The sequence below is a fragment of the Salvia hispanica genome, chromosome 5, assembly GCF_029641045.1.
Source record: "Salvia hispanica isolate PSC_SH4W2 chromosome 5, Shi_PSC_v1, whole genome shotgun sequence".
NCBI classification, from domain to species: domain Eukaryota; kingdom Viridiplantae; phylum Streptophyta; class Magnoliopsida; order Lamiales; family Lamiaceae; genus Salvia; species Salvia hispanica.
This window is the reverse complement of record NC_142696.1, coordinates 1,883,914-1,908,577: the sequence shown is the minus strand read 5'-3', so window position 1 is coordinate 1,908,577 and position 24,664 is coordinate 1,883,914. Positions and strand designations below refer to the sequence as shown.

Genomic DNA, 24,664 nt, shown 5'->3' with positions numbered 1-24,664 from the left:
ACACGAACTCGGACCAGTTCAAGTTACTTAGAAAAGCGTACAACGAATGTGGGATACGGAGTCAAACTCAGAGCAATTTAGTGCAAGATGTGACATCCGTCCATTACACTTACACCACTTGGAAAATTAACACATCTCCTTTTAAATTGTGTTTAGACTTGCTCGTTATTTGAACTTATAAAAGTCTCTGAAACAGAGGATCTATTTTGTGCATGCTTCTATTTTAAGAAATTTGCCATTCTCATCTCTCCAAGCTGCAATGTCCACAACTCTCCTCCTCCTCTTATTCATCCTTGCAACACTAGCTCATTTCTCTTATGCTATTCCTCTCTGCACCCCTTCTTCGTGTGGTGTTATTCGTAACATCAGCTACCCTTTCCGCCTCAATGGTGATCCCACCCACTGCGGCTATCGCATATTAACCTGCCAACACAACCTCACCTCTATCTCTCTCAACTTTCATAACTACTCTGTGAAAGCCATCGACTACCAAAACTCCAGCATCAGAGTGGCTAATGCTTCCCTCAACAATCACAACATCTGCTCTTTCCCCATCTCTTCTGCTCATGAACAATATTACTTTAGAGATGATTCTGGTAACAATTACTACACCCCATATTCAATCTATCTACATGATTATTATAAAACCACCCCTATCAATTTGATGAGCTGCCCTAAATCTAATCCCATGAAGAATTCATCCCTCTACACCAACATTTCTACTAATTGTTCTCTAATGAATGATAGATATTCATATATAAAGGTCGGACACATGAATGCCTCAGAGGTACCGCATCTGTGCCGACTAGATCTCATAGCGATTACGTCGTGGGAGTTTCATGATCGGGAAAATGTGTCTCTTTCAGAAATCCACCACTCTCTCTTGTATGGATTTGAACTCAACTTCTGCACTGACTGCGAACCATGGTCATTACCCTTAGTCTTGTGGTGTAAGAATCATAGAATATCATTGTTTAATATCTAATGATTTTGTGTTTATGAACATTATCTCACTTGCTACTCCTCTTGCTATGTATGCAGTGAAGCTTCTCCCAGCTGCTCTATTAAGTTTAGGTGAGATCTTCCATTATCTATGCTTATTAGGACAATTCATAGCGCTAATAATATCACAAGATTTGACCAAATTCTAGATTTTTCTACCTACTTAAAACTTGATCCTGAAATTATTAAGTTTAGATGATGTTGTCGATTTCACAAGCTTGATGATTTTGGCTATATCAATTTTCTGACTGGCTTGTCTGACAATATAGGAATAATAGCCATTTAATTCACAAAATTTCGATTTTTTTTAAATTCTCATCCATGCACAAATCGTCGTCTTTTAATGTTGTTTAACACGCCGTGTTTCATTAAAATAACTTTCTTTTATATTCTTTTATTCTTCTATTTATATTGAAATATTGTCCTACTTTTCAACATCACAAAAAGACGTTGATTTTGCATAAACATGACAGTTGATAAAAATTAAAAATTTTATGATTTAATATTCCAATATCAAAGTAATATCATAATCCGACTAAACTTCATAATTTAAATAGCTAATATTATTCTGACAATCAATATTTCTAGCCAATTACTATGTTGTCATCAATTTAGAATTAATACTTCCATCTGTCCCATTAAAAATGAAACGTTTTCCTTTTGGGTTGTTTTCATTAAAAATGAAATATTTTCTAAAATGGAAACAATAACATATGTACTTTTTCTTCTCTGTTAGTACTTTACTCTTTCTTCATTAACTCATAAAACAACACTATAAAATTCTGCACCCAAAAGCAAACGTTTCATATTTATTGGGACGGAATGAGTACTCCTTCTGCACTAATTTAATCAATTTGTACTTCTTTAGGGGAAGTCACAAGGCAAATGAATAATTCCTTCAGCTAAACTTTGTTATATTAGCGATCAGTTGTCATAAATTATGATCATCGGCTTTGAACTTAAACTGAAATATATTTCAGGGACGCTATGTGGAGTAATAAGCGTTCCTATATTCACCCTCTTTTAATTTTAACCAAATTTTAATGATTTTTTATTCATATACTATGTAAAAGTATTATATTAATTATGTTTGGTTTCATTACACATCATGTATTTATTTATAATATTATACTTAAAACAATTATGTGATAGTATCGATCGGAGTTCATAATTTTTCGTGTTACGTGAACGTAATATTTTCTTTATTCGTTATAAATGTAGGCAGAAACTTGTACAAGCATTAATATTCAACATTGATGAATTTATTTATTTTCACTTGTCATGCAGAATTGATCAACTTTCTAGCAAGGGTTATCCTCTTTCCAGTTGCTATGTGGCTTTTGATCAAGAAATTTCGGAGAAGGCATATGTCCATGTATACAAGAATAGAAAGTTTCTTACGAAGTGACAACCAACTCACACCAATTAGATATTCATATTTAGACATTAAGAAGATGACAGGAGGCTTTCAAGACAAATTAGGTGAAGGTGGCTACGGTTCTGTCTATAAAGGGAAGCTCCGAAGTGGTTTTCATGTCGCAGTCAAATTGCTCGGGAAATCTGGAGGAAGTGGACAAGACTTCATGAATGAAATTTCAACTATTGGAAGGATCCACCATGTCAATGTGGTGAAACTCGTTGGATATTGTGCACACGGCTCCAAACGTGCGCTTATCTATGATTTCATGCCCAACGGTTCCCTTGATAAATATCTTTTCAATAGAGACAAAACGATCTCATTGAGTTGGGATACAAAGTTTGAGATTGCAGTTGGTGTTGCTCGTGGGATTGAGTATCTACACCGAGGGTGTGATGTCCAGATCCTACATTTTGACATCAAGCCCCATAACATACTTCTTGATGATAACTTCATCCCTAAAATATCAGATTTTGGGCTAGCAAAGTTTTTCTCAACGGATAAAACTACTGTGACTATGACTGCTGCTAGAGGAACCATAGGATATGTTGCTCCTGAACTAATTAGCAGGAGTATTGGAGCAATCTCTTTTAAGGCCGACGTTTATAGTTTCGGGATGTTGTTGATGGAAATGGTGAGTTTGAAGAAAGACTTGATAGGGAACAACGACAATTCGAGTCAGTATTTTCCATATTGGATATATGACTATTTCAGCCAAGGGAAGGATATTGAAGTTGTGAATGGTGGTGAGGATGAAAACGGTGATGATAGTTGGAGGAAATTTGGTCGGAAGATGACAATAGTTGCATTATGGTGCATACAGATGAATCCAGATAATCGTCCATCAATGCACAAAGTGTTGGAAATGTTGGAAGGTGATGTTGAACTTATAATGATTCCCGAGTATCCTATGCAATCTATTCAAGCCACCATGGATCAAACATGTTCCACTGATTCAGTATCATTGCTGGAATATGATGATGCTTCGTGTTGAGATTATAGTTGAATAACCATATAGTTGTAAATCGCGTAAATATAGTAAAATGTCCTAGTAGGTTTATGTCATTATGTGTGTGTGCCCCATGCTCTAATAAATTGAGTTTACTAAAATGTGTTTGATGTCTTAGATTTATAACTTTTGGGTTGTGATGTTAGTATATGGGCCTCGGCCCAAAAGAATATTTTGTGTTATTTTCTTATGAACATTTACATATGACCTTTGAAATCCCAATATAATATTTAGCAAAAATAAAGAAAAAACAATGAAAAATTCAAATTATATGTAATCAAGATCATGAACATTTTTGTACATCTATAGATTGCAATCTATAGATTGTTGTAGATTCTTGTTTAACGTTTATACTATTGTTGTAACATCTCGGAATTTAGAACCTTAATTTTAGAGCCCTAAAATTTATTATTGATGACGTGGAGTAGAGAATGCTTTTATTTCCCATGATGCTATGGCCGAGTTGAGTCTAGGGTTTGCGTTGAAAGTTTGAAAAGTCAAACTTATTGATTTTATGATGTAGCATGTGATTTATTAATTTATGAGATGAATTATTTGTTTAAGGGTGAGTGAGAATATTAGAGAAAATTTCCATAAATACTAGCCACCCAATTCTTGTGATTTTCGAACCCCCTTGATTTTAGAGGAATAATTCTATTTTTCCGGATTTAATTTAATTCTTGGGATATTTATCCAAATTAAATCCAAGACCCAATTATTCCTTATTTTAAAGAGGAAAAATCGAGCCCCCTTGTTGCCTTGGTGATTTTCGAAAATCACCTATTGTGGGAAGGAAGGAATTTATTTTATTTTAATTAATCCCTTATTTGATTTCCTTCCATACCTAGAATTTAATTATTCTACCAAATCTTTCCATACTTCAAGAGATCTTGCCTTATCTTATTTTAGTTAATATTCAAAATCCATGCCTTATTTAAAAAGGCATAGGGACGCCTATTTCCATCCCAAGTTGGGAGAATTCTTATTTTTATTTTGCTCCGTGATATTTTATTCTACTCCGTAAAATATACCAAAACCAAATCTTGGCTAATTAAGTAGCCTAATTTTCGAAAATCATGAGATTTTGCCCTAGAGTCTATTTTTGTTAATTCTTCTTCCCTACTTCACAATATTTATTTATTTAATTGTGGAGAATAAAATCTTACCAAATATTCTAAAGATCTCATTGGACTCTATAAATAAGAGCCAAAACCCCTAACCCTAGCCCCCATATTTTTGTCCCCTACCCCATAATTTCCGCCCCCTCTCATCTTCCATTCTCCCTCAATTTTCTTCTACTATACTCCAATATTTTTGTCATCTTTTGAGAAGAATTAGAGTTTGAACGCCAAGATTCTTGAAGAACCAAGTCTCTACTTTGTTTCTACCGATCGTTTTTCTCTAAAAAGGTATTTTGTTTATGAGTTCTTCTTCTTCTTCTTCTTCTTCTTCTTCTTCTTCTTCTTCTTCTTCTTCTTCTTCTTCTTCTTCTTCTTCTTCTTCTTCTTCTTCTTCTTCTTCTTCTTCTTCTAACCGATTAATCGGTCTTCTTGAACCCTCATGCATCTTGGTTGAGTGAAAGTGGGATAAAAGGGATGTGGGAATATGTTCATGTGCGTGTGTGTGTGTGTGTGTGTCGTGTATGTGTGTGTGTTGTTGTGTTGTGTAGTGTGTGTTTGATGGCTAAATATTCTTGTGTGATAAACATGATCTTGATTAATTAGTAATGATAAGATAAATCGATGGGAAAAGGGAAAAAGTATTGAGACATGCATGAGTAAGAGTAGTATTGAACCTAATTTGTGATATGTGCCTATGTGATTAAAAGGTGAAACTTTGGTTGCGAAGCCGGATAACGGAAAAGCGAAACTACTTGAAAACTAAGCAGTCGAGGTGGGCTTTACTCTTAAAACTCTCTTTTATTTTGTCAAAAGTATTGTTTGGTGCTATAAGTGTGGTTTAACTGTTATGACATGCCTATGTATGTTTTATTGTGATATTGCGCGCCTGATGCCTAGTTTGTGAGTTCGCTCCATTGGGCTATATGGTTATGGATGTGATTATACGAATTCGGGTCTGAGTATGGGCCGAAAGCCCTACCAGGCTGTGTACACGAGGGGCGAAAAGTGTGGCCACACTTTCGTCGCACCATGGAATGATTGTGATTGCTGATTTTGTTGAGGAAAATGGGGAGTTATTTTGACTGGCCAGTCTATGGAAAATATATTTTGTGATACTCGTGATATTCTCTTATAACTGCTTAAAACTCGAGTTCACTTGGTAAGGGTGAAATAACTTATAAAATGTTTTGGCAATTAGCTCACTGAGTATTTCAAAATACTCAGCCCTGCATGTGTTTTCCTTATGTGCAGGTTGAACGATGGCGAGTGGTGGCGGGTGTTGAGCTTGTTAATTAATTAAGATGGTGGTTATGAACTTCAAGCATAGTTGTGTCTTCATACATAGCTATTCTTTCTCTTGGTCGTCTTCCGCTGAATTTTGATACATTTTAGGATTTGTTTTTGGGATATTTGCATCTTGACTTCGATTTGAGGCCTTAGCCCTTTTCATGTGGTTTTTATCTTGGATATTATGTCGTACTCTTGAGACTTTGATCGTTATTTAAGATACCCCTTGCTCTTTCTCATTTAAGCTTCTAGGTTAAGTTATTGCTTTAAATACTCTGATAGTTCTTTCAAATCTTTTGGTCAACACTCTTTAAATGAAACCCTAGCCTATGTTTACTTCTTTGGAGTCCGTTTGGGTAGCAGCCGCCGCATTTATTGTACCCTAGGAGGGCGGGCTGTTACAGTTGGTATCCGAGCCTCAGTTTCTTTCCGCTCTGAACCCAAGAGTCTTTTCGAAAATCTAAGTTGTCCTTGTAATCTTTTGTTAATGAACTAAATACGAAAGACTCAACACCGCAACTCGTCTCGTTCAACCACGAAGAAAGAGGTACAGAATATTTCCATGTTTGAAACTTTATGATCTTGGAAATTTTGGTGGAAGGTGTTATATTTTTCTTTTGTGGAAAGCATGCCTTAAGTGTTGAGAATATTGTTGTGCTTGTGAAGCGATGCTTCTTAAATGATGATCCCTAGGGGTTTGGAAATAATATACTCGTGAAGCGATGCTTCTTAAATGATGATTCCTAGGAGTGTGGAGATATTATGAATGTGAAGCGATGCTTCTTGAATGGTGATTTGTTGAGTGTTGTATGAGAACTTGTGAAAATTTTTGAAATGCGAATGTGATTGCGTGAAATTATGTTGAACTGTTGCGATGCTTAGACTTGGACTTTTGGAACCTAGCATGACTTAGCTATACGATCACAGCGCTTGTATCAACAATAGAAACGTGGAATGACTAGTATAAGGCCGTTAGTGTATGTGGGGATTCGACGAAACGCGAATGGAAAACGCACGAATAGTTATCTTAAGAACTAGAACCTTGGATGCGACGCTTTGAACCATCACCTTTTGACTTTTATACACTTTCGCATCACCATTTGAGATCACACACTTTCCATTCTTTTCCACCTTTTTGTGACAGTGCTGACTTGTTCCTTTTTTCCCTTTTTGTAGATGGTTCAACCCTATCACGCTCTTATGCGTCACCGCTACGCCAAGAATAGAAACTTTCCGGTAGAACGCTATAGAGAGCTGGAGTGGGATGGAAACCAGTTCCTCTTGAACTTCGTCACCGATTTCTACGGTCATTGGCTGGACGCTTACGCGTACGGAACTACCCATCACGAGGGAATCATGCGACTTATTCATATACTATCTTCCCCTTGGAGCGAGTGGACCGCTCAAACCTCAGTATCCTACACTTGGTTTAGCCCGCCCAAATACACGCCTCGAGGAGACTTCATCGGCCTAATAGGAGTCTTACTTCCGGCCATGTCTACCGCCGTTGACGGACCTCCACTCCATCCGCCAACGCAAAGGTACTCGCCAGGAGCAGCACGTCAGATGAAGTACCGCGACGATGAGGAGCCGCACGTTGCCCGCGTTCCCCGTAGAAGGACCCTTAGGATGTGCGTTTCGGCCCCTCGAAGGATCATAAGAGAGGCTGAAGAGATGCTTACCTCGATTCCTTCGCCCCTAAGCGACGAGAAGAAAGACGGGGAGATGGGATCGTTCGAGAAGGGAGAGAGTTCGAACGCGGAGAGTGTCGGAGAGTCGGAAGAACCCGAAGAGGACGAGGGCGGAGATGTCTAGTGCTCGAATAGAAATTTTGTTTTTCTTTTCCCCATGTTTTGAATTCTGAACTTCTATTTACGTTATTATTATTTTCTCCGCGATAGTATCCCCCCTTTTTCATTCATTGTACCAAGACCTTTTGAGACCACTTTTGAGATTTAATGGAGAATTCATACCTTTCATTCTATTATCTGGCGATGAAGCCGTCTTCACTCTTTTCTATCCCTATTGCGTGAATATACTTGCTCGTTCTATTTTTCTCCCAAGAGTTTTCCACTTTATGGTGCAACCATACTATGTTCTCCCTTGCACAACTGTTTTCTTTACAACTGCTATCATGTGGTCCTTCCTTGGACCCTACTTGTGAATGAGTTAAAAATTTCTTTTCCTTTCTTTTCTCTCAAAGTACCCCATCGCTACTTTTGAGTTTGAATAAGTACGCTAACAACTCGAGTGAAAATGAATCAGAATGCCGCCTAGACGCAACGTGAGGAACGAGGGACCTACCTCCCAGGCTTCAGTAGAAGAAAGTGTGACGCAACCAAGGCCGCCGTCACCACCACCACCTCCACAAGTAGATAGGGAAGTCGTGAAACTATTCCTTGACCAAAAACCTCCTACCTTCGACGGGATGGGCGAACCAGCAAAAGCTGAAACCTAGATACGTGCCTTAGAGCGCATCTTCAAGACATTAGTGTGCAACAATGCGAAAAAAGATGATCTGCGTGACGCATCAGCTGACCGAATCTGCCGACTTTTGGTGGAATACCAAGCTAAAGACCATGCCCCAGGATCGCATAGAGCTGTGTAAGAAATTCATCCGAAAATGTAATTTCTGTAAGTCAAAGGACTAGTTTGCAATTTCGGAAACCTTTTGAAAAACAGTTAATTTCGGTTATGAAATTAACAGACGCATTTGTTCATCTTGTTAAAACACGATTTTTCATCTTGTTAAATATGATCGATTCTTGTTTGGTTCTGATATTCTTTTCTCAGATATCAACGTAAGATTGTTCTGTTTTCTCTGAATTGTATTTGATCAAATATTTTGGTAGAACCGCCGAAATTGATTTGATCTGAAATTGATTTCATCAGGACATTCAGATTATCCGTTCCGTTTTGTTCAGTATTTTGAATTTCCCCAACAAATAGGAGCCCCGTTTTTTTATTTTAGTTCGTCCGTGAATAGGAGTCCCGGTTCACTTTTACCATAAATGGTGATAGGATCTCACCTTCCACTAACTCATTCCACTCACATTTTATTTAGAACTAATATATACAAGTGGGACCCTTATTCCAATATTTTTTTTCCACCCAATTTTTTTTAACATTTCCTAAAACCCGTGTTGTCCATAAATGAGACTTCTAATGGTGGACGTTGAGAGTATATTGTTTTAGTAATAGTTGTGCTACCTTCCTTTAAAATAAATACTCCCTCCGTTTCTTCATAGTTAAGTCATTTTACCATTTCGGGAAGTTTCTTCATAGTTGAGTCGTTTCCTTATATGGTAACTTTTTTCTCTTTCTTACTATTTTACTCTCTCTTACTTTATTCTCTCTACTTATTCACTTTATACTTTATTCTCTCTATCTTTTCATCTCTCTTACTTTTTTATCTATTTATTTAACACACCTAACATTCATTTCTAAAACTCCGTGCCAAAAAGTTCCGCCTCAACTATGAAGAAACGAAGAGAGTACTAAATAAAATTCAATGAAAGAGATGAAATTATATTCAATTACTAATGGTCCTTTTAAATCTTGTTTAGCTCAGCTGGAGTAGAGAGAAATTAGGGGAGAGTTTATGTTGCATTGTAAACTGAATTTTATATATTTATACATATAAATAATACATCTGCAAATTCCTAATATTCCAACGTATATGGCAGGAAATGAAGAAAGTTGGGCTACAGATTCAAAGCAAATGCTTCCATATTATTATTGCATGATAACAATGGAAGTAGCATTATTGAGATTATTAGTAATGCTTGAATTTTTGTTGTCATCTACTTTTTCTAGAAATAACTTCCATTAGTCGTGTATTTGTGATTTTTTTCATAATCAGATGAAACGTGGACTGAATTACCACTATTAGTCAGAGTAGTTATTTATTTTTATGGTGTAGTGATATTTATAAGTATAAGTAATAATATTATTCGACACAACGTCAAGTAAATATATAATAATTCATTGTTAAGCTGCATCCTTTAATTTTGAAATATGTCATGAAAGATCGTTATGGGATCAAAATCCTTAATTGAAAGTATATGGTTTTCAATTGAGGAAGTCTAGTTGAAAATTGATGTATTCATTAATTAACTAACTATTATATCCATTAATTAACGTTAATTGCATAAATACTGAGATATGGCTATCAAGTAAAATTGTGTAACACTACATGTTTATATTTAATTAAATTATATTATCTCATCCCGTGATTAGGAGTTCTGTTATACCATTTCGATCCGTCTGTGAATAAGAATCTCAGTCCAATTTATAATAAAAAATCGAGTAGAACCTTATTGCACTAACTCATTTCTTTCACATTTTAGTTTAAATAATATTCATTCTATTTCTAAAAAATATGAACTATTTCTTTTTTAGTTCATTTTTGAAAAATATATGAATTTTTTAAATTTGAAAATCCAACTATATTATTAATAATTAATAATGTGGGCTCACTCTCCACTAACTATACTTTCACTACTCTCTCTCTTCATCTCTCATACTTTATCCATCGTGCAACAAAATTTATGTTCAAGCAAAAATTTATACTCCATCCGTCCGCGAATAAGAGTCCCGTTTTTCTATTTTTTCCGTCCGCGAATAAGAGTCCCGATTCACTTTTACCATGAATAGTAATATGGTCTCACATTCAACTAACTCATTCCACTCACATTTCATTTAAAACTAATATATACAAATGGAACTCATATTCCACTAACTTTTTTCTACCCATTTTTTCTTAATATTTCTTAAAACTCGTGACATCCATGAATGAGACTCCTAATAACGGACAGAGAAAATAATATTTTTAAAGATAAAGGCGACTCTTATTCTATTAACTTTCACAAGATACCAGTAATCCTCAATTATGCCGTATGGATTGGTGATTTTGAATGATGAATGGGATTTATACTTCATAGTGACAAAAGAAAATTGATGCGACAATAAATTTCTGCGCGGAGTTAAAATTGTGATGGATGTGTTTGTGGGGCTTCACTCATTCAATAATCGCCATTGACTCATTGACTTCAATATAAATAATTAATTAAAAATAATCATGGACTCAGTCTTTTCCAGATGAATAATTCTTGCCAAATCAAATCTCCTTCACATATAGTTGAGTACAGCTGTCTGCTGTTGCAAAATCAGTTTTGTTTGTCTATTTTCGCCCAAAATGATAGATATTCATAAAATTCCATATTTAATAGTAGTATAATTAACTCAACTAAATACAACTTTCTTAAATTTTTGTGCTGGAAAGAAACGTTTCAAATAATGTGGGACAGAGAGAACAATAATATTTGCTAGAGATGAGAAATACTAAACTAAGTGAAGCGGGCGAGAGCATAGAGTTAATATGTTAAAAGCATATTACTCGATCCATCCACAAAATATGTTCAACATTCGGATTTTAAGAATAAATTAATATAGTAAGGGAGACAAAGAAAAAGTGAGTAAAAAATAAAAAATAAGAAAATGCGGATAAAGTATGAAGATAAAACTTTCCATTTTTAAAAATTAGACTATTTTTTATGGACATCCCAAAATAACAAAATGAGAATATTTTTTATGGAAAAAAAGAGTATTTTTTCATGGACTACAAAAGCAATAACACATAAATGGACTCGAGGTCGGACCAATTCAAGTTGCTTAGTAGAGTATACTACAAAGAATGTGGTAAGAGGGAGTCAAACTCAGACCAATTTAGTGCAAGATGTAACATCCGTTGGTAAATACGAGTCGAACTCGGACCGGTTCAGTACAAGTGATCTATAAATTAACACATCTCCTTTTAAATTGTGTTTAGACTTGCTCGTTATTTGAACTTATAAAAGTCTCTGAAACAGAGGATCTATTTTGTGCATGCTTCTATTTTAAGAAATTTGCCATTCTCATCTCTCCAAGCTGCAATGTCCACAACTCTCCTCCTCCTCTTATTCATCCTTGCAACACTAGCTCATTTCTCTTATGCTAATCCTCTCTGCACTCCTTCTTCGTGTGGTGTTATTCGTACCATCAGCTACCCTTTCCGCCTCAAGGGCGACCCCACCCACTGCGGCTATCGCATATTAACCTGCCAACACAACCTCACCTCTATCTCTCTCAACTTTCATAACTACTCTGTGAAAGCCATCGACTACCAAAACTCCAGCATCAGAGTGGCTGATGCTTCCCACAACAATCACAACATCTGCTCTTTCCCCATCTCTTCTGCTTATGAACAATATGAGTACTTTAGAGATGATTCTGGTAACAAATACTACACCCTATATTCAATCTATCTACATGATTATAAAACCACCCCTATCAATTTGATGAGCTGCCCTAAATCTAATCCCATGAGGAATTCATCCCTCTACACCAACATTTCTACTAATTGTTCTCTAATGAATGATAGATATTCATATATAAAGGTCGGACACATGAATGCCTCAGAGGTACCGCATCTGTGCCGACTAGATCTCATAGCGATGACGTCGTGGGAGTTTCATGATCAGAAAAATGTGTCTCTTTCAGAAATCCACCACTCTCTCTTGTATGGATTTGAACTCAACTTCTGCACCGACTGCAAACCACGGTCATTACCCTCATTCTGGTGGTGTAAGAATCATAGAATATCATTGTTTAATATCTAATGATTTTGTGTTTATGAACATTATCTCACTTGCTACTCCTCTAGTTATGTATGCAGCGGTGCTTCACCCAGTTCCTCTACTCATTTTAGGTGAGATCTTCCATTATCTATGCTTCTTAGGACAATTCATAGCTAATATCAACCAAATTCTGGATGCATAAATTTTCGTCTTTTAATGTTGTTTAAAACGACGTGTTTCATTAAAATAAGTATTTTTCTTTTATACTCCTTTACTTTTTTTATTTATATTGAAATATTGTCGTTTTTAACATCACCAAAAGTGTGCATAAATGTGACAGTTGATAAAAATTAAAATATTATGATTTCGTATTCCACTATCAAAATAAACTATCAAAATAATGGAGTATCATAATCTGACTAAACTTCAGAATTTAAATAGCTAATATTATCCTGACAATCAATATCTCTAGTTACAATGTTGTGATCAATTTAAAATCAATACTCTACACTAATTTAATCAATTTGTACTTCTTTTGGGGAAGTGACAAGGCAAATGAATAATTCCTTCGGCTAAAGTTCGTAATATTAGCGATCATTTGTCATAAATTCTGAGCATCGGCTTTGAACTTAAACTGAAAAATATTTCAGGGATGCTATGTGCAGTAATAGGCCCTCCTATATTCACCCTCTTTGGAATCGCAGCTCTATCAATGGCCTTATTTCAAACATGGTTGCAATACGACAGCATATTCATACATTCCGGTAAGTATCCTTAACTTTTAATGCTTGCATAAACACATAATTCGATGAATAAAAACAAGCATCTGAATTTAAATTCTCATGATCTCGAATGAAAATGATTCCTGATGTTTATTTTAAATTAAATTCAGTTCTAAATTTTATTGTCTGCATGCAGGCCATGGTGCTCAAATAGGCATTGTATCAGTAATCGGTGCGCTCCTTGTTTATATACATGCACTACTTACTATATATTTCAGGTTTGATTTTAACCAAAATTTCCAAATTTATAAAAAGCACTAGTAGGTTTTCTGACGGGCTTGTAGTCATTTGAAGTACTAAAAAGTATGGTTAAATATGGTCTCATGAGTTATGACCTCTGAAATCAGAATATTCACCAAATAAAGATATTGATTTGTGCATTGAGAAAAAAAAATTGAAACTTCATTATTTAATATTACAATTTATCAAACAGAATTTAACGCAACTTCATGATTTAATTAAATATTAGCAATCAGTTGTCACAAATTCTGATCATCGGGTTTGAACTTAAAATAAAAAATATTTCAGGTTTGCTGTGTGCAGTAATAAGCCCTCCTATTATACTCATATTCGCAGCTTCAATGGGCTTACTTCGAACTTACGCTTCGTACTACGACACAAACATACCACCACGTAAGTGTTCCTACTTTTAATGAATAAAAACAAGCATATAAAAGTATTACTATATTATGCTTCAGATTTCATTACACATCATGTATTTATTTAAAATAATTATAAAACAATTATGTGATCGTATCGACCAGAGTTCATAATTTATCGTGTTACTTGAACGTAATATTTTCTTTATTTAGACATAAACTTGTACAAGCAGTAATATTCAACATTGGTGAATTTATTTATTTTATGTTTTTCACTTGTGATGCAGAATTGATCATCTTGCTACCAAAGTTTATCCTTTTTCCTGTTGCTACGTGGATTTTGATCAAGAAATTTCGGAGAAGACACATGTCTATGTATAAAAATATAGAAAGCTTCTTAAGAAGTGACAACGAACTCACACCAATTAGATATTCATATTCAGACATTAAGAAGATGACCGGAGGCTTTCAAGATAAACTGGGTGAAGGTGGCTATGCATCTGTTTACAAAGGGAAGCTCCGAAGTGGCTTTCATGTAGCTGTCAAATTACTCAAAAAATCTGGAGGAAGTGGACAAGACTTCATGAATGAAATTTCAACTATTGGAAGGATCCACCATGTCAATGTGGTGAAACTCGTTGGATATTGTGCACACGGCTCCAAACGTGCGCTTATCTATGATTTCATGCCCAACGGTTCCCTTGATAAATATCTTTTCAATAGAGACAAAACGATCTCATTGAGTTGGGATACGAAGTTTGAGATTGCAGTTGGTGTTGCTCGTGGGATTGAGTATTTGCACCGAGGGTGTGACGTTCAAATCCTGCATTTTGACATCAAGCCTCATAACATACTTCTTGATGATAACTTCATCCCGAAAATATCAGATTTTGGGCTAGCAAAGTTTTTCTCAACGGATAAAACTACTGTGACTATGACTGCTGCTAGAGGAACCATAGGATATGTTGCTCCTGAACTAATTAGCAGGAGTATTGGAGCAATCTCTTTTAAGGCTGACGTTTATAGTTTCGGGATGTTGTTGATGGAAATGGTGAGTTTGAAGAAAGACTTGATAGGGAACAACGAAAATTCGAGTCAGTATTTTCCATATTGGATATATGACTATTTCAGCCAAGGGAAGGATATTGAAGTTGTGAATGGTGGTGAGGATGAAAACAATGATGATAGTTGGAGGAAATTTGGTCGGAAGATGACAATAGTTGCATTATGGTGCATACAGATGAATCCAGATAATCGTCCATCAATGCATAAAGTGTTGGAAATGTTGGAAGGTGATGTTGAACGTATAATAATTCCCGAGTATCCTTCACAATCTATTCAATCCACCATGGATCAAACATGTTCCACTGATTCAGTATCATTGCTGGAACATGATGATGCTTCAACCAGTGTTGAGATTATAGTTGAATAACCATATAGTTGTAAATCGCGTAAATATAGTAAAATGTCCTAGTATTTAGGTTTATGTCATTATGTGTGTGTGCCCCATGCTCTAATAAATTGAGTTTACTAAAATGTGTTTGATGTCTTAGATTTATAACTTTTGGGTTGTGATGTTAGTATATGGGTCTCGGCCCAAAAGAATATTTTGTGTTAATGAATTGTCATTGAGCCACAAATTAAAATTATAATGACCAAATTATATTTGTAGATGGATCAAAGTTCATTATCCTAAGGTATAAAATTCCTCGGCTATTTATTATGACCATCTGAATTTATGTCAACTTTTTGACATGGTAGGGAAGTACTTATTGCTACATAATATAAACTTCATGTATATTAATTTATCAGATACAGTAGTTTTTTTTTTTTATATGCATATACGTATGGTAAAAAAAATGGGATAAATGAAGACCTGCCAATATTTTCTTATGCACCCAACCATGATCATAAACTAGTGAACTCGTATCATCTCTTGCAATAATTTTTATTCATTTTTGAAAACATGAATTCACTAATAAATTGAGATTTTTTAAAGATGAGTTTATGGTTTTGGATTACTTCTTTTGGGCCTTCATTTGTGATATTAATTATGGGCCACAACCCTCAGAATAAACATATTGGGTTATTGAATAAAACTATGGGCTCAAAGTTTGTATTCGTAAATGGGTCAAAACTCATCACCCCAGTTACATAATTCCTGGGCTATTTTTTTAATGCATAAATCGTATATGAAAATCAAAATATATATATTACCTCGACTTTTCCTACGAAGACTTGGTGACTATTCTAAGTTTTGTATTTCTTAATATTATATAATATTTTAATTTATTGTATGGAAGACTAGGTAGACTATATTATGTTTTTGATGAAATAATAGTCGTGTCACTTTGTATTGGAATTAATAAACACTAGTAGTCAAAGAAAGAGATGAAAACAAAACCCAATCACCGTTGACTCTTGTGTGCTACACTCCATATGAATTGGTGCAGAATTAAAATCTATGCATCAACAATGATGAATTATTCACCTCTCCTGATTGTTTTGTTGTATTTCCTTCCATCTTGCTATGCAAAGTGCACCCCTTCCGCCTGTGGCATCTTTGCCAATCTCAGCTCCCCTTTCGGCCTCAAGGGTGATTCCGAAAAGTGCGGTGATCGCAGATTTGAATTAACATGTGAAAATAATGTGACCTTCTTCTCCCTCAATTCTCACAAATACTATGTTAAAGCAATCAACTACGACAACTCCACCGTGAGGCTAGTTGATGCTTCCGTAAACACCAATGACATCTGCTCTTTCCCCTCCGTCTCCGCATATGCCTATCAATTCAGCCGTGACAATGACAACCGCTCTTGTATGGATTTGAACTCACCGTATGCCCCTTGTGCACACCAACAGAGAGTTTGCAGGGTAAGAGATTCATTGATCTCATCACACTCTTTTGTACTGTACTAATCCTTTTTCTGTCATGGAATATATGCAGATAAATTTAGAGTCTTCTTCTACAGTAAGGATTCTCACACTTGTTTTCCTCATTCTTTTCAATACTTACACATTGAGCGGGCAAACCATATCCCACATCGGAACTCCATTAGTATGAGGCCTTTTGGGGAGTACCCCAAGAGCAAAACCGTGAGGGCTTTGCCCAAAGCGGACAATATCATACTAAAGTGGAGTTCGGGATTATATTGAATAATTCTCATTATATTGTTATATGCAGGTCTTATCCCTATTCTTCTGGTCATTATATGTGCGCTCCCACTCCATCTATGCTTCACTAACTATTTCAAAATTATTACTCAAGATGTTATTCCATTTAATCATATGATGCACGTTGCAGGTCTTTTATGTGCACCTCCTATAACTTCAATTATTGGATTCGTCGCTATTTTAGGACTATTAGCTTATACAGGCTTCTTGATGGTTTATTCCAGTAAGAAATCGATCTTGCATTTCCTTTATTTATTACTTCATCCGTCCTTTAAAAATAGGAACTAATTCCATTTTGATTTGTCCCTTAAGAATAAAGTGACACTCATTCTTCACAAACAATACTTTAATCACGTTTTTTCTCTCTTTGTCTTACTTTAATAATTGTGCATTAAAATTCGTTCGTTTTAAAAAAATTCTATTTTTGTAAAACGGACAGAATAATATTTTTCACATTAATCCTTTATTGCTAATCATCTTTATGCTTGCAGAAATTGGAGAGACTAATCAACTATCAACTGGTGCGCCTCTAATTTATACTTTACTTACTATTTTAACTTGTGGTGTAAAATTAAACTGTTGATGCATGAAATTGTTCAGTTCAGAAAACATTGCTACAACCTTCATCCTAGAAAAATAATAGTATTGGTAATGAACGACACTAATTTTAATATAAAATTAGTAATAAGAGGATTATGAAAGAAAAATATAGTCGACATATTGCTAGTGTGAATAGAATGGATTGCACCTCACTTTATGGAGAAACTGGACATAAATAGATAAAGACTAATTTTGGTGGTCACACTAAAATACATAAACAAAGTATAATCCATAGTGATTTTCTTGTTCTTTTTCCATATCATGTCAGCCTTCGTCTCAACCATGATCATTTGTGCACCAAGATTCATCATTTTCCCTCTGGCAGTCTGGCTATTGATCTACAAATTCCGAAGAAGGCATTTGTCCATGTACAACACAATCGAATCTTACCTCCAAAGTGACAACAAGATCACATCAATTAGATATTCATATTCGGACATAAAGAAAATGACGAAAAGTTTTCAAGAAAAATTAGGTCAAGGTGGCTACGGTTCTGTTTACAAAGGAAAGCTCTGAAGTGGCGATCATGTAGCGGTCAAAATGCTTGGAAAATCCGGAGGAAATGGACAAGACTTTATGAATGAAATCGCAACTATTGGAAGGATACACCATGTCAATGTGGTGACATTAGTTGGATATTGTGCAAAAGGCTCCAAGCGTGTCCTTGTCTTAGATTCCATGTCTAATGGTTCTCTTGATAAATACCTCTTCAATAGAGAAAAATCAAATTCCATAACTTGGGACAAAGTTTGATATTGCTGTTGGAATAGCTCAGGGAACTGAGTATTTGCACCGAGGGTGTGACATACAAATTCTACATTTTGATATCAAGCCTCATAATATTCTTCTTGATGATAAGTTCATTCCCAAAATATTCGATTTTGGGCTAGCAAAGTATTGCTCCACGGATAAGAATACTGTTACAATGACTGTTGCTAGAGGAACCATAGGGTATGTTGCTCCTGAACTTATCAACAGAAGTATCGGTGCAGTATCTTACAAGGCTGATGTGTATGGTTTCGGGATGCTATTGATGGAAATGGTGGGCTTAAACCGAGACTTAAGATTAAACAATTGTGATTCTAGCCAATATTTTCCTAATTGGATATATGAGTGCTTTGAGCAAGGTAAGGATATTGAAGTTGAAAAGGCAAATGAAAATGAGGATAGCGAAGGCACAAGGAAGCTTGTGCGCAAGGCAACGATAGTTGCATTGTGGTGTATACAGATAAGTCCAGATGATCGTCCATCAATGAATAAAGTAGTGCAGCTGCTGGAAGGTGATGTTGAACGTCTTCAGATGCCCGATTCTCCATCTCCTCAAACATTTATCAATGTGGATCAATGAATAAAGTGGTGCATTAATTCTACCTTAAACTATAAATAGTGTAAGAAGTTTATGACGAGCCGAAAAGCAAAAGTGTAAGTAAGGAGTATTTGAAATAGGTATGTATATATATAGACCCATATGCATTTATTCTAAAGTTTCATTTTCTTTTCCTTCTAGAATCCTCTGCTTTTGAAATAGGTATTGACAAACTCATAGTTTAGGATGGTCTTAGAGGTGTTTAACCCATGTTTTTGTTGAATTAAGGTGTTTATAATAGGTTTTCACTCATATAGTCATCAATTAGATGAAGTAATGAGTTTGTCGGAGTTTTGAAGTAAAAACAGGTCAAAACAGAGCAAAATGGAGCAAATGGCTGATTCCAGAGAAGAAACCCGACCGGGTGTTTTCCATTCTCGGAAAACCCGGTCGGGTGTTTCGTGCAACTAGCGGGTTCCAGAGAGAAAACATGGTCGGGTGTTTTGCCACCTGCAAATCACCCGGCCGGGTGTTTTTGACAGCTTCAAATATAAAAGGGGGTTCTCACTCATTTTCGAACCCCAACTTTCCCCACGGAAAATTGAGAGAAAAATCGAGAGATACAAGATGATTGAAGGCAAGGAGGCTTCCATCTTCAAGTGATTGAAGAAGAAAGATTCTCCCCAACATCAAGTCCACCTTAGGGAGTTCTATTACCTTTTCTTACTATGTTTTCCTTTGATGTTTTTGTATTTTCCTTTGTCTTAGCTTCCACTATGAGTGGCTAAGTCTTTATTAGGGATATTGGTGAAGTTTGTATGGAATCCATGGGTTAAACCTTGATTTATGCTTATCTATATCTTTTGTGGTGGTTTTGTTGGTTATTGTGTTTGTTTCATTGTCTAATTGATTAGCTACCAATTGGATATATTTTGTTCTAATTATTGCCATTGAGAGATGCTTGATTAGATTGTTAAATAATCAACAACTCCATGCGTTGTATGTGCTCGAGAGAGGCATAGCTAGAGAGAGGGCTTGGGTCCGTAGGTTTTAGGAGTCGGTTTCGAAGTGTAGGGAGGAGACTCCGACATTAGAGGTCGATCAACGCGTTAGGTGCACCCGAGAGGGGGTCTAACCAATTAACCCGACCTTCCTAGCCACACATAAGACCATTTAGATGAGCATGATCCCTAGGTGAACACCCGTGATCCATACCAACGGATCCATATCCCTACCTTCCCAATTTGAGTGAATTCTACCCTTTATTTGCTTTATTTTCCTAATTTGCTATTTGTTTGCTTGTTCTTCGATCTTAGTTAAGAAAAACCCAAAAACCCCTTCTATTAGTTTAGATAGTGTTCAAAGTTGCATCGTAGTACTCAACCCGGCATTTAGTCTTCGAGAATCGATAATTTCAACTTGTCAGGTGCTTCATACCCCATACACTTGTGGGTGACATATTTATTGCATATTTAGCATGAGTTAGGTATGTATATTCTATTTATTTCTAATATTTTATTATAAATTATCTTCAATTTTTAATTAAAAAATCAGATTTATTATTTATTTGACATTTCATACAAAAACATACTAAAATAAGAAAATAAGAAGACTAGAAGAGCTAACTTAGTTTATAAAATATTTTTTACGTGCGGTAACAACCGCCCCAAGCTCAAAGTGAGATTCCGTTTGAAGGTGTCCTAAATTTTCAATTGGCGCAAAATGATTTTTTTATCTTACTTTATTCTTCTATATTAGAAATAAATAACAACAAATACCATGACAAAATATGAAAGACACACAAAACTTGCATCATTAAGAAAAACTTACATCATTAAGAAAAACTTAAATAATTTATAGAAGAACATATAATTTCACATAACAATATAAATATAAAATAGGTTGTAGTAGTTATTAATGAAAGCCCGAAACATATAACACGACTTATTAAAATTTTTGAAAAACTTAGACTTTACAAAGTAAACCGACAAATCATAATTATATAATAATAGCAACAAAAATTAATTTTAGTTCAATCTAACTATTATCTAATATTAAAAATCTAAAATATGTGAAACAATTTTATAATCATACATTCCAATATTCCGTGTAGCAATATTTGTAGAATTTCATTATGAATATTTGTTGATTATAATTTTTATGCCTCATGCACTCCGTTTTTAATAAATCATAATTAAAATATCGTACTTTTCAGAAGGCGCACACATCTATGTGCAATAAATTGAAATAAAATAAGTACTACTATATAAAATAATAATATATCTAATTTAAATTATAGTGATTAGATTGTAATTTATTAAAGTTTTTGAAAAACGGGAATACGAAATGATATTTAATTGAATTTTTAACCGTGAGATGTGATCATTTTCGATCTCAATATTTTAACGCAATAGAAAGACACGATAATTTTATTGTACTATAGATTATAATATTCAATAATGCATATAACAATAATTTATAGCAATTAAAATAAATTATTTATAAACTGAATAGAAAAAATATCAACAAAAGAGTAATATCGTTATTATGTTATCATATGATAATTTTCGTGAATGTTTTTTTATATCAACATAGTGTATTACAAATATCAACAATATGACATAAGAATATCTACACTGGTATAAGAAAATATCAACACATATTTATTGAGATTTTTACATGGTTTTATGAATATTTTTTGATGTATTTGTTGATAAAAATCTGGTTATCACATTTACGAAAACTAAAATAAAAAATCTCAAATTTCATCATCCGAACATCGTCGGAACATATGCAATTGAGATCTCGTTTGATCCTTATAAAATTATCTTTAATTTGATATATTTTTTGCGAAAAAATAATTTAAATCGAGAGAGTTACGTAAATTTAAAGTTTTAAGATGATTTTAATGAGAGAGAATAAACATCAATGCCCTCTAACTTTATTTATTAATTTTTTTAATTAAAAATATAATTCATGTGACATTATTTCAACCACTAGATCTTCTAATCTAATGGCTAAAATTTAGTCTTAGTTTGAGATTGCTAATTAGTTAGCAATTGATCACTCCCCTATATATATAATTTGAACTTTAATAACAAAATCATTCAAAACATACTAACTTAAATAAGAGCATGAAAAAAAGATTTTTTATTTCTTTTATACATTCTAAAAACATAAACCACAGCAACTTTACTACTACTTGAATAAAATTTGAATCTCAAGTTATGAAATTAATAAGAAGCATAGTCATAAACATTATCATAAACCAACAAATAATGACACTTATTTAAATTTCTATTGGTTAAACATCAGCAAAAAAAAAATAAAAAATGTGTAAATCATTAAGGAGCTACAACGATTAACATTGGATCTATTGACGACATTATGAGTTTAAAAATTAAGGTATGTGATTGTCAATAAAGCACAAGGTTGGTAAAAAAATTTGTGACATCTTTGTTTGGTGGGATGAGACTTGTTGCCCTTAATTCTAGAGCTTCTGATCTTGGTTTGGATTATTTGATTTCTCAACTCTTGTGCCTTCAATTTAATGCTCACTCAACTTGCAACTCATTTCATATAAACATAGCCACATTCATGAGCATACTACTACACTTTGTGAACCTGTTTGTTTCCTCAGCCTACACAACAATTTGAAAAGGACAAGAAAGAAATTTTTAAAAAAATACTCCACTTGGGATGTTTCCACCTAGCCACCTAATTTTGATGCAAAAAGCATAAGATGTTTTTTTTGGGAATATTGTTTTTCATATATGTCATGTCGGGTCGGATATGCGACGGTTCCGGGTCGCTTGTGTACATATAAATATAATCATGGAAAATAATACTTACTATATATAATACTACCACAATCTATTCGTTCTACACTTATTTCCAAGATCCAATATTTATGACAATGACTTCTGTTTTCTGGTTTTGAATTATAGAAAAGCTTAATTGTATTTAAATTAGGTATAAGATTTTTTAGTCGCCCCACTCCCAATATTAATTCTATAATACAATTAACGGATTAGGAATATTGAAATCATAAATCCTATTTGCATATAAGGCAAGTCATAAATCATGAGTATTACCAAAGTTATAAATCTTATAAATAGGACACCAATTCTATAGTAGAGTCGGAATTCATTGGCTGGAGAGAAGAACAAGAGAGTCAAAATTTGAAGTTGTGTAGTGTTACAACTATAATTCATGGAAAAGTAAGTTGTATGTTTTACTTTTTTTGGTGTGTAATCTCTGGCATGCTTATTATTTTTTTTAGGTTCAAAGTTAGAATATGATCTCCAAAGACTCAATCTGTCGAAGAATGAAGCAAAATTTCTTCAGGTACCTCCCATCAGAGATCCTCATCGATATCTTGTTGGGACTCTCTCTCGAAAATATTGCAACTTGCAAATGCGTGTGCAAATCGTGGCTCAGTCTCATTGAGACTGACTATTTTTCTAAGTCACATCTTTCTAAATCCGCCCCCGTCCTTGTGGTCTCGATACCGTCTACAAATTCAAATTGGTTCAATGTTTTCAAATTGGAAGAGAAGCCCAAACGCAAGCCGAATCCAATCACCAAGTTTGATTTCCCCCAAGCATCAACAATACAAGGTTCTTCCAACGGTTTGCTTCTTCTGAAAAATCCTTTTCGCGATCATCTTTATGTATGTAATCCTATCACCCGTGAATTTGTTGAGCTCCGTGGCCGTCTTACTCGCCCTCGAGAAGATTGTTATGGAATTGGAGTGAGCAGAATAAGCGGACAACATAAGGTTGTCTATCTCAACCCTACCTACGACGGATGTCATGTATACACTCTTGAATCAGGTTCTTCATGGAGACGCGTTGAAGGTGTTATCCCCTCGTTTGATTGTTGTCACAGCTCCGTTGCTGCATTTGTTAGTGGCAATCTCTATTGGTTTGTTTCAAAATTTAGGAAGCCCCCTTACGTTTGCTGCTTTGATCTTGAGACAGAATGTTTTAGCACTTTCTCTCCACCAATTGAATGTCTCAAGAGAAACAACGTTAACAAGGGAATGTTGTGTACTTTAGGAGATTGTCTGTGTTTTTGTGATGACGAACCAGAATTTAAAGGTGACTATTATCACGTGATCTGGTTGCTGAAGGAATATGAATTAGTTGAGAAAAGTTGGTGCAAGGTATGTGTCAAAATCAGGCAAGGACCTCAATTAGATGTCCTCATCAAACATCCTCATTATGGTCATGGTTTACACAAACGTCTTCTGCCTATCAATGTATACGAGAATGGAGACATGTTGATGTTATGGAATGAGGAACACTTTCTATACTACTCTGAAGAGAGGAGAAGTCTTAAAAAAATTGGTTTGTTTGGTAAAATGGATGATGATTCTTTGAATATTAATTCCATTCTCCTCACTCCAAGTTTTCTCTCACTCAAAAGACACTTTGGTATGAAAAATGTAATATTATTTTAGTTTGTACTTGATTTGTTTAGAAATTTACATCCCATAATTTGTGCGATTGGGCTAGATGGGCTGATAAACAAAATAATATTACTAGGCCCATCAACCTAATTGCTGTATATTTATTTGACCCGTTTTCTTCCATGGTATACCATTATATTGATGATATCATAATCAATATGTGACAGCAGGCTTGTTTTTTTTTTTTTATAATTAGAAAATGGTTTCTCGAGGCATAATAAAATGATGATTTTACTCCATGCGTTCCAAAATAGTAAATGTTATATTTTGTGATGAC

The 24,664-nt window shown here is 34.6% G+C and overlaps 3 protein-coding genes and 1 pseudogene across 4 annotated transcripts; all 4 read left to right on the top strand.

Moving 5' to 3' along the window:
- Positions 1-200: 200 nt before the first annotated feature.
- Positions 201-3,529, top strand: LOC148924167 (rust resistance kinase Lr10-like). Its single transcript, XM_089058618.1, has 2 exons — positions 201-980; positions 2,290-3,529. Exons 1-2 carry the CDS (start codon positions 260-262, stop codon positions 3,411-3,413), a joined length of 1,845 nt encoding a protein of 614 aa, XP_088914744.1. The 5' UTR covers positions 201-259; the 3' UTR covers positions 3,414-3,529.
- An 8,170-nt stretch (positions 3,530-11,699) lies between these two features.
- LOC148924166 (uncharacterized) lies at positions 11,700-15,370 on the top strand. Of its 2 annotated transcripts, XM_089058337.1 has the most exons (6): positions 11,700-12,460; positions 12,540-12,584; positions 13,104-13,217; positions 13,372-13,407; positions 13,764-13,874; positions 14,065-15,370. In XM_089058337.1, exons 1-6 carry the CDS (start codon positions 11,770-11,772, stop codon positions 15,264-15,266), a joined length of 2,199 nt encoding a protein of 732 aa, XP_088914463.1. In that variant the 5' UTR covers positions 11,700-11,769; the 3' UTR covers positions 15,267-15,370. The 2 variants fall into 2 exon arrangements, with proteins under 2 accessions (XP_088914463.1, XP_088914464.1); XM_089058338.1 differs by lacking the exons at positions 12,540-12,584; positions 13,372-13,407; positions 13,764-13,874 and having other exon boundaries at positions 11,700-12,482; positions 13,069-13,184; positions 14,026-15,370.
- Positions 15,371-17,854: 2,484 nt separating this feature from the next.
- On the top strand, positions 17,855-18,956 carry LOC148924165 (rust resistance kinase Lr10 pseudogene; annotated as a pseudogene).
- A 4,255-nt stretch (positions 18,957-23,211) lies between these two features.
- On the top strand, positions 23,212-24,378 carry LOC148924164 (F-box protein At3g07870-like). Its single transcript, XM_089058162.1, has one exon. The coding sequence runs from the start codon at positions 23,212-23,214 to the stop codon at positions 24,376-24,378; it is 1,167 nt and encodes a 388-aa protein (XP_088914288.1).
- Positions 24,379-24,664: the final 286 nt, after the last annotated feature.